Here is a 10,245-nt window from a genome sequence, read left to right as displayed (position 1 = left end):
CCTGCTCGCTGCTTCTTTCGGCGGAGGCTCCTCGGCGAAGAGGTAGAAGAAGAGCCAAGCCGGCGCTGCCCCTTGTTCTTCGCCTGCGCTGGGACCACCGAGTCGGGCCGGCGGGAGGGGGCGCGGAAAGAGAGAGCGGCGGAGGGAGAGAGAGAGAGCGGAGCCCAGGCAGCGCAGCTTCCTCTCTCCAAGCGGGCCGCCATGTCGGACGGCGAGAAGCTCAATTTGGATTCCATCATCGGGCGCCTCCTGGAAGGTGAGCCGCGGGGGCCGGGCGCGCAGCGGGGCTGGGGGGGGGGACCCTTGCCATTGGCTGCGGCGCCGCCGCCCCGCGAGGAGAATTGCGCGCGGGGCTGGACTGGGCTGCTGGAGATTCCCGATCGCCCTCCTGCTCCCCTCCCCGCGCTGGAATGTGCGGAGGAGGAGGCGCCCCCGCTCACGCTGCTGCTTCAGCCTCCACCGCGAACGCGCGTGGCGGCGAGAAATCCGCGCAGACCCCTGCACTAGCTTTGCACCCACGCACGCAACAACCACTTTTGCGGGGGAGGGGGTGGTGTGAGTGTGTGAGCTGAACCATTCTCCTTTGTCTATTTTTTTTTGGGGGGGGAGGTTCCCATTAGGTATATCACCAGGGTAAGTTTTGCGTGGATTCAGTGCTCCTCACGCTTCCTCCCCCCCAGTCCACTCCTGTGAAACTCGCAACTCAAGCTGCTCTCCCCCCCCCCCCATAAAGTGAGGCTCTGGCGTGAATTTCCGTGGAGGAAGCGGCGCTGTTAACGCGCCGCAGGGAGGGTTGGGTTACTAGAACTAAATGCAGTTAAGACAGACGTGATCTCGCGTGGGCGCCCTCGGACTCAACTCGGAGCTTCCCTGCTCCGCGAAATCGCTGTTGCCCTCTTTTTGCCGGGTGCGGCTCCCTCCTCGCGGCATCCCGCTAGGCGAGGCCTGGATAAGGACGGCGGATTTCTGAATCCGAAGCGGGCAACTAGCAGGATGGAGGCTCGGCGAGGGGAATTGGGGGCGGCGGCGCCTCCAGAAGGGCGTGTCGACGCCCGTGGGATTTCCTTGCGCCCGCGTGTCGGGCGGGGGAGCGCCCCTCGCGACGTAATGCGAACAATGACGGCGATGGAACCCTATTGAGCGATTGGGCAAGCATGGCGAGCGTGGGAACCGAGCCGCCCCGATGCTCCGCAGGCGCCGGCGAGGGGAGAGAGAGGCGCTGTTCCTCTTTACGGGGAAATAGCGTTGCTTTTTGGCTCGGCTTTGTGGGCGGGCTGGAGCGCAGGTGTCGGCCCACCTCCGCCTGGGCGACGGTCAGGACCTGGGAGTGGAGCCCGGCGGGACGGGGCGGATTCCTGTCCGCTCTCGCAGGCGGCTGTAGCCTTGGATCCGCGATCAGAGGCCCCCGAAAGGGGCTTGTCCCTAGCAAACCTCTCCACTTCGCAGGTGGATCTGGCCAAGAAGCTAGACGGGGCATTGCGCTGGCAAAACGCCCCAGGAAGAAACTAAGGGCCCCAAGCCTCAGCATATTTACTTGAGAGTAGGGCCCACTCTGTTCAGCAGTTGGGGAAGACTGGGGTTGTAACCACTCCAGGGAAGGTGCTGTGTTTTTCCTGGCCAGCTAGATGTACACCTCTGCTGGTGCGATGAGATTTCAGTTTGGCTGGGACTATCCTGAACCACTTCCTTGTAAGGTAGGACGCTTCTGTTCCTATTGCCCAACTAGAGGATAGAAGCTGAAAGAAAGCAGCAGTGTACAGAGAACAGGCAGTCAGAGTTAAGCTTGCTTGGATTTGCCCATCAGGCCTTCACCTGGCATACTAGTATTAGTCAGCATTGGTTACTCATAGGAACACAAGAAACTGCCTTCTATGGAGTCAGACCATCAGTTCATCTAGCTCTCAGATTGTCTCCACCGACTGGAAGCGGCTCTTTTGGGTTCCCTGGAGATGCCAGGAGTTGAACATGGGATCTTTTGCAATCAAAGCTGATGCTCTGCTTGCGATGTGGGTTTAATGAGAAAAATAAAATTAAAAATGTTGCACACACACTGCGCATATTAGGAAAAACCGCATCAGGACATTTCTAGATGCCTTTAAACAGCATGTTTATTTACTTGCATTTAGTAAACAGAAGTATTTAAAAACAAAAACCTTCCAAGTCTGCCTAATATTTGGGATCCAGTCCTTGTTACTGGTGGCCTTATGAAAGTTGCTTTGTAACTATTATAAAATTGAGTTCTCTGCACCAGCCTATTCCAGATGGTGGTGGGGCTTCCTGGTAGCATAGCTGCAATTCCAAAGCTCTAGGTTTTCACATGCCAGCGCCGTGTACTGATCCTGCTTGTTTTGCTCTGCTGCTCTTGTCCCCATGAGCATGGCTAAAGGTGGTGAATTCCTTTAAACAGAAGTAGCCACCTGCATTTTTGAGATTTTTGGACTCCTCGTAGCATCTTGTAATGCTTCTGTGCCAGAGGGTATAGGTCAGACTGGCAACAGACTTGCCGCGGGGGGGGGGGGGGGGGGCAGGAAAACTACCAGCCTCATGTCTGGCAATGAGTAACGTAGGTGCTGGAACAGAAGTCGTGCTAAAGTAAATAATGCAGGTGTGGTGCAGCTTCTAATGTGATAAGCGAAGATTTCCAGTACTAGCCTCTTGAGGCACTTATACATTGGTGGACTTCAAGGGAGCTGGCTTCGCATGTCCTGCCCAACTCTCCTCGCCATCCCAAAGTCAAGAATGCAGCTCTGCCTCTGGTGATGTGACAATCTCCATGGCATGGAGAGGAAGTAAATTTGAACAGGGCACCAGGACTGTTTCCAGAGAGGAGATCACTGGGAATGTCTCTGTGAAGGAGGTGCGAGTGGGGAAGACTGGCGTGTACGAAGGATGGGGCGGCATGTGTTGCAGATGTCAGCTGGCATGTTTTGGTTTTCCAGTGCAAGGCTCGCGCCCGGGCAAGAATGTGCAGCTGACCGAAAACGAAATTCGGGGCCTGTGCCTGAAGTCGCGAGAAATCTTCTTGAGCCAGCCCATCCTGTTGGAGCTGGAAGCCCCGCTTAAGATTTGCGGTAAGTTTCGACCTGCTGTTTAGTACAGCCATCAGCCTATAATTGCTCAAGAGGGATAAATCTGAAATGCATCTCAATATTTTGGTAAACTGGGAATACCTATATCCCCCTCCCCACGAGCGGCTTTTGTTCATCATACTTTTATTCAATCTGTGGCATTTACATTCATGTATGAATGTATTTGTTAAGTTCTGCTACATCTGTACTGTTTGTGGAGATGGGTGGTAAGTTAATGCTATTGTTGCTGCCTCAGCCCAGGTCCTATGCTAGTGGGGCACTGGCCCATGGCCCAGGTGGTTTGAGAGGCCCACAGACCTCCCCTCTAAGACTGCAATCTGCCTGCTCACTCTGTAGGTCACTTAACCTCGCCACTGTCTGCCCGTGATGAACCTTCATCTGATTCCCTGTTCATTTTGGTTTCAGGCAAGTTGACAGTAGGAAGGGGCAGAAGTCACAGGGAGGAGCAAATTAAAAGTGGCAGAAGTCAGAAGAAAGTGAGCAAAATGTAAAGGAAAGTGAGAGGGAGACAGGCAATATCAGCAGGTGAAAGGAAGTAGAAGGAGGGGAGAAGATGAAGAAAGGAGGACAGTAATATTTGAGAACGTAAAGAAGCAGAGAGGAAGAGGTAAGGGGTGGGGCCAAGAGCGGAGAAGGGGTGGGGCATGAGGACATGGAGAGGACAAAGGGGTTCACTGGGACCCTGTGCATAAGACCTCAGTAACCTGGACCTGGACCTGTGCCGCCGCCTCTTCCTTAGAAGCACATCAGACCCTTGCAGCTGAGAGGAGGAAAGAGGATCATCTGCATTTGTTCCCTTCTTGGTCTCTTGCTCTCTCCCATGCTCAGAACAAGAGAGAGCTGTGTTATGATCCGTCATACATTTCCAACAGTTCCATCAGCGCTCCTCTTCTGTTATCAACTGCCCCCTCCCCTTTTCCAGGTGACATCCACGGGCAGTACTATGACCTGCTCCGACTCTTTGAATACGGGGGCTTCCCCCCCGAGAGCAACTACCTCTTCTTGGGTGACTACGTGGACCGAGGGAAGCAGTCGCTGGAGACAATCTGCCTGCTCTTGGCCTACAAGATTAAATACCCTGAGAACTTCTTCCTGCTGCGGGGGAACCACGAGTGTGCCAGCATCAACCGCATCTATGGCTTTTATGATGAATGTGAGTGCAAGGCTCCTATTTGGAACTGTGGGTGTGCAAGTGTGGAGGGTGGAGAGAGGATAGGGATGGGGAACCAGAGGAACGGGGTCTAAATGTGGCCCTCCTAACCTGTCAGTCTGGCCCCCCAGCATCTGTCTGTCCTTACTGGGATGCTCTTCTTTTTCTCCCTTCCCCCTGACCCTGGCCCCCTACATTGCAGGAGCATGGCTTCTCAAAATAGACCCCCTGCTTTCTCTCTCTTTCCTTGCTAATGTTTCCCGATTCCCCCACTTTTTGCAGGTAAAAGGCGCTATAACATCAAACTGTGGAAGACCTTCACGGACTGCTTCAACTGCCTGCCTATCGCTGCCATTGTTGATGAGAAGATCTTCTGCTGCCATGGAGGTGGGCCAGCCCCAGAAAAGATGGGGATTGGGTTGGGGGGGAGAAAATGCTGCTCCTCCTGCCTGGTGGCAGGTACTGGCGACTGTGTTTGCGTGGCCTGTCCTAGGTGGTTTGCAACCAGCAGTGTCTCTGGCAAAAAGCTGCTGCAGCCACAGGCCGTGGGAGCAACCTACCTTGGAATTAGGTGCCTTGGCACATGGTGAGCTGGCGCTCTTCCTCGGGGGGCGGGCAGAATAAAAGCCTGGGGAAATGTTTACACGAATGGGAAGAAGGTCAAGACTTTTTACAAGGGTTTCATCATTTATTCATTTGTTTTTACTGCGGAGTTTGGAGCGAAGGCTTTCCCCAGGTCTCTTTTGGCCCACTGGGAGAGCATCAGCTCAGCGCGTGTTTGGCAGGGGTGGACTGGATTCAGGTTTGCAGGATTTGTTTTGTTTGTTTATCGGCACCATAACATTCAGTAACTGGAGGCAGGTGGACAATAGTGGCTGCTGGCAGAGGCAGCTGCCTCCTCTACCCAGCAAGTGACCTGTGTAGACAAGTACACATTTGCAGCTAGGTTGCTCCAGATAAGGGAGTCCAATACTCAGGTTTAAAACCATCCAACAGAGCTGCACAGACCTGGTTGATGGCAACCAGTTATTACTTATATTCTATAGGTGAGGAGCACGGAGGCTGAGAGACTAGCAATTAGTAGAAGGCCAGGCACGGAGGAGACTTAAAAAGAAGAACTTGCAACTTTAAGAAACTGTGTGCAATCCTAAGCATATTTAGGGAAATAGGATGCCAAGGATTGAACCTGGTGCTCTACCTACCACTGAGCTAAGGATTGCTGCAGCTGAAATATTTACAACTTGTCCATGGATCAGGCATGTAGGTTTGCAAGCGGCTGCAGCCTCTCTCTCTCTCTCTCTTTTTTTTTTTAAATGATATTTATTAAACTTTCCAATAAAAACATACAAATACAAAACAGCTACAATAAAAACAAACACAAACAAGCAAAAAGAAAACAACAAGTATAATTTTAAAACTTATTTTCATAACCTAATTTCCCCGACTTCCTCATACCTCACCGTCTTGTATTCTAGTTTCATTATCCCATCAGCAACTCCATTCCCTTATTTCCCCAAATTTTTTATAAATTCCATTCCTTTTCTTACTCTGATATCTCTGAAAACCACAATATTTTTAAATCCATGTCAATCTAACATTCTTTAATCTTATAATATTTGTTAAGGTAGTCCTTGAATTTCTTCCACTCTTCTTCCACTGTCTCTTTCTCCTGGTCTCGGATTCTGCCCGTCATCTCTGCAAGTCCCATGTAGTCTGCCATCTTCATCTGCCATTCTTCCAGCGTGGGTAGATCTGATGTCTTCCAATACTTTGCAATAAGGATCCTTGCTGCTGCTGTTGCATATAAAAACAAAGTTCTATCCTTCTTTAACACCACATGGCTGACCATACCCAGGAGAAAGGCCTCTGGTTTCTTCAGGAAAGTGTATTTAAACATCTTTTTCATTTCATTATATATCATTTCCCAGAAAGCCTTTATCCTTGGGCACGTCCACCAGAGGTGAAAGAATGAACCTTCATTTTCCTTACACTTCCAACATTTGTTATCTGGCAAGTGGTAAATATTTGCAAGCTTGACTGGGGTCATGTACCACCTATAGATCATTTTCATAATATTTTCTCTCAGGGCATTACACGCCGTAAATTTCATTCCGGTGGTCCACAACCTTTCCCAGTCAGCAAACAAAATGTTGTGACCAATATCTTGCGCCCACTTGATCATAGCTGATTTAACTGTTTCATCCTGCGTATTCCATTTCAGCAGCAAGTTATACATTTTTGATAAATTCTTAGTATTGGGTTCTAACAATTCTGTTTCCAATTTAGATTTCTCTCTCTCTTTTTTGGTGCCATTTGTAAATAATGAGGAATCGGAAACCACGATTGATCCTTACAAATCATCCAAAAATTTACCAGGCTACCTTCTGCGCACTCATGCTGTAGAATACTTAATTCCATTTAGCTTTTCTTTCTCTGTAATTTCCTGATACTGCTTCTTTTTTCCTTCTTGCAGTGTGTCAAGACATAAAGTAGCAGTTGGGGTTAGTTAAGGAAAGAGTATGCGTAGAGGGGCAGGCCCAGCCCTACCATTAGGCGGAGTCAGGAGGCTGCCATGGGGAGATGATACTGGGTGATGTAAAAGGGCAGCAAATGGCTGCTTTGCTTTATTAATATTTTTAACTGTAGGAGAGGTTTGTGTAATTTTTCTCCCTTGGACGCCAGAATAACTTGGCTGGCCTTGGGTACTATATGCCTTGACTCAAGGAGGGGGTGGGTGCCATTCGCTGCTCTGCCTCAGGCAGCAAAATGGCTTGAGCTGACCCTGGCAGAGGGTGTAAATTTGGCACAACTCCCCTCTCCACCTGCTGTCCCTTGGCAGTATTGACGGTATGTATACCTTGTTTTCCAGGGCTCTCGCCTGACCTCCAGTCCATGGAACAGATTCGGCGGATCATGAGGCCCACGGATGTCCCTGACCAGGGCCTGCTCTGTGACTTGCTCTGGTCCGATCCTGACAAAGACGTGCAGGGCTGGGGCGAGAATGACCGCGGGGTCTCCTTCACCTTTGGCTCAGAAGTTGTCGCCAAATTCCTTCACAAGCATGATCTGGACTTGATCTGCCGAGCGCACCAGGTTGGGGCACTGAGGCCGCCCTGGAAGAGGGGAGGGTGTCTGGGCTGTGGGAGTGGGAACAGGAGAACAGCCCTGCTGCGTCAATCAAGGACCCATCTAGCCTGGCCAAGGGGAAGCCCACAAGCAGGACGTGGGGAATATGTACATATTTATGCCTGCTTCACGGTTAATTCTCTGTCCCCTCCCTCTGTTTCTCTTTGCCTTTCCCCTCCAATAGGTGGTAGAAGACGGCTATGAGTTTTTTGCCAAACGGCAGCTGGTGACCCTCTTTTCTGCCCCAAACTACTGTGGGGAGTTTGATAATGCAGGTGCAATGATGAGTGTTGACGAGACTCTTATGTGCTCCTTCCAGGTAAAGACTATTGAGCATAGCAGTTTCCTCTTTTCCTGTTGCCAGTACTCTACCCTTTCTGATAGTGTGTAGGTTGTAAAGGAGGATAGAAGCCTAAAAAAAAAAAAAAATAGAGGCAGATTTTTTGGTGATCCACTCTCCTGATGCTGGATGCCACATAAGATGTGTGGGATCTCAGGATATGAACATTCCTCTTTTGATTTTAAATGTATCATATAAATTATCTGTCCTATTTCAAAATTGTTTTCTGTATGCTAAATCATTTAACAGGATATGTTTCTGTACAAACGTGAACTGGGATGCCCAAATAACCAGCCTTCTGGGGCTACAGTAATTTTTTTTAAAAAATGTGAAACTTGTTTACATTCTTCCATTGGGAGCTCTTCCAGTTAGCTTTTGCCCAGTGCTCATCTAGAGCTCTGTGCTATTTTTAACTAGGAAAAAAATCCCAAAGCCACAGGGTGATAATATGTATGGAAGAAATTCAGTGTTGCACTCTTCTGATCATTCCATCAACACAAACACCCCTAGGAGCTGTATTGAGGGGAGAAGGGAAAATGGGATATAAAAACACCGCTGAGGCAGCTTTTACAGTACATTTTATTTATTTATGTACATGAAATACAATTACCTTAAAATGAAAGTATAAAAGTGATCATGAAACAATTAAAAGAACAATAAATAGAAGAATTAACACTGTATTTTAGCTTAAAAGATTTAAAAATTATGCCAGAATTAGCAGTATCAAAAAGCTACCAAGAAAGAAAACATGTATTGAAATAGATTAGGTCTTAAGGCCTGTTTAAAGACCTGGATTTAAGTGCTAAAAATCTGACTTAGAGGGTTTCAGTCCTTGTTTTGTTGTTTTGATTATTTAGCATCTGAACGAGAGGTAAAATGGGGTTGTGGGTTGCAATGAGACACTAAACTTTTACCCTGAAACTAATCTTTTCTCTCCTATCCCCTTCCCCACCCCTCATTTCTTGAATTCTACAGATCTTGAAACCGGCTGACAAGAATAAGGGCAAATATGGCCAGTTCAGTGGATTGAACCCTGGTGGGCGCCCAATCACTCCGCCACGCAACTCTGCCAAAGCCAAGAAGTAACTAGCCCTGCCTGCCCCCCTAGCTGTAGGTGTGGGGCCCAGGCTGTCTTGCGTAGCGGTTACACTGTACAGCGGCTGCTTACCTCCCCAGGGCCCAGCCATGTAATTTTTTTAAAGAAAACGGCTGAATAAGAATTCAATACCAAAAATTCTGCTCCCCTGGGATTGGGGATGTCTTTATTTTTGGGGGTATTTTTGATTGACTTTTTTGCCAACTTTGTCCTGATGTGTGCTCCTCCCTTTCCCCCATGGGGGGTTACTACATCTTTTTGAATAAACATGTAAGATTCTTATGTAGCTGCTCCTTTGTCGACTGTTTGGGGAGAATAAAATGAATGGGGCTGCATGATGCGGCTTGGAGGATGAAACAAGCTCTCCTTAGGAGGTGTGGAGGAGAGGATGTTGGAAGATTCAGGACAGATAAAATGAAGTCCTCCTTCGACAGTGCCTAGCTAAACGGTGGAGCTTGCTTCCATTAGATGTAGTGATGGCCAACAGCTTTGATGGCTTGAAAAAGGGATTAGGCAAATTCATGGAGGGTAGGGCCTGATAGCAATACCAGCTGTTGGGAATCTTAAAGTAGGGAGAGAGTGCAGTTATGGGATGCTGGGACAGATGGGGCTTTGGTGCAGCAAGGCTGCACACACATTCTTAGAAATGGGAGCAAGTTACATGATCAAGACGAAGCATCTTAAAAGACATCTTTCCCTCTGTCCCCAATTACCTTTCCATATTTCGCCTGCTAAAATCCCTTTGCACTTTGGCTGACATGGAGCCATTTGTGACTACCTTTTCAGGTTCCTCTGCTTACCAGTTTTAAGACTTTCATGTTGAAAAACTGGCTTGCTTCGGTATCTCTGTAGTCCATCTTACTCTCCTCACCTACCTGCATTGCCTGCAAGCTTTAAATGGAATAGAGAAGCTGAGCTGTGCAGTGGCACTATGTGGTAAGACAGCCCCTTTCGTAGAGGCATGAAGGCTTCCTAGCTCTGAAGAGCATAAGTGTATGTGGCATGAATAGCATGGGCTGCGCAAGGGACCCTAAAGATGCAGACAAGGTCCTTATTTTAGATTCTTCTATATCCATTAGCTCACACAGACCAGTGGATTGGGAATCGGTAAAATACTGTGTACTAATGCACCCAGTTTAGATTCCAGTAGGGCTGTCCTGAAAGCTCCTATGATACTTCTAACACATGACACTCCTAACAGGGTTATGTAACACCACCTCCTCGCCGTAAGCTGTTTAATGGAGCCTTTTCCCTTGCCTTCTTAATGTGAATTGGTCCGTTGTTGCTTGCTTAATCTCTAGTTAAATCCCAAGCCACAGCACAGTTATCAGCAGTTTGTAGGAATTAGCTGTGGTCTTCAGCCAAGGCAATCCTGCGGGACTTAAGCAAAAAGCAAGGCAGGACACAGGAAGCTGTGCCTAGCCAGTAGAATAGAACTAGAGGC

The 10,245-nt window shown here is 48.8% G+C and overlaps 1 protein-coding gene across 1 annotated transcript; it reads left to right on the top strand.

Moving 5' to 3' along the window:
* The first annotated feature begins 33 nt into the window (after positions 1–33).
* On the top strand, positions 34–9,083 carry PPP1CA (protein phosphatase 1 catalytic subunit alpha). Its single transcript, XM_079996189.1, has 7 exons — positions 34–256; positions 2,940–3,071; positions 4,012–4,242; positions 4,522–4,626; positions 7,109–7,332; positions 7,550–7,684; positions 8,681–9,083. The coding sequence occupies exons 1-7, from the start codon at positions 202–204 to the stop codon at positions 8,789–8,791; spliced, it is 993 nt and encodes a 330-aa protein (XP_079852315.1). The 5' UTR covers positions 34–201; the 3' UTR covers positions 8,792–9,083.
* Positions 9,084–10,245: the final 1,162 nt, after the last annotated feature.

Source organism: Podarcis cretensis (genome assembly GCF_951804945.1).
Source record: "Podarcis cretensis genome assembly, chromosome: 1".
NCBI classification, from domain to species: domain Eukaryota; kingdom Metazoa; phylum Chordata; class Lepidosauria; order Squamata; family Lacertidae; genus Podarcis; species Podarcis cretensis.
This window is presented reverse-complemented; position numbering and strand designations above follow the sequence as displayed.

Coding starts and splice junctions, on each gene's coding strand:
- PPP1CA (XM_079996189.1), top strand. CDS start 202: ATGTCGGACGGCGAGAAGCTCAATTTGGATTCCATCATCGGGCGCCTC. Junction 3,072..4,011: donor AGCCCCGCTTAAGATTTGCG/GTAAGTTTCGAC, acceptor CCCCTTTTCCAG/GTGACATCCACGGGCAGTAC. Junction 7,685..8,680: donor CTCTTATGTGCTCCTTCCAG/GTAAAGACTATT, acceptor TGAATTCTACAG/ATCTTGAAACCGGCTGACAA.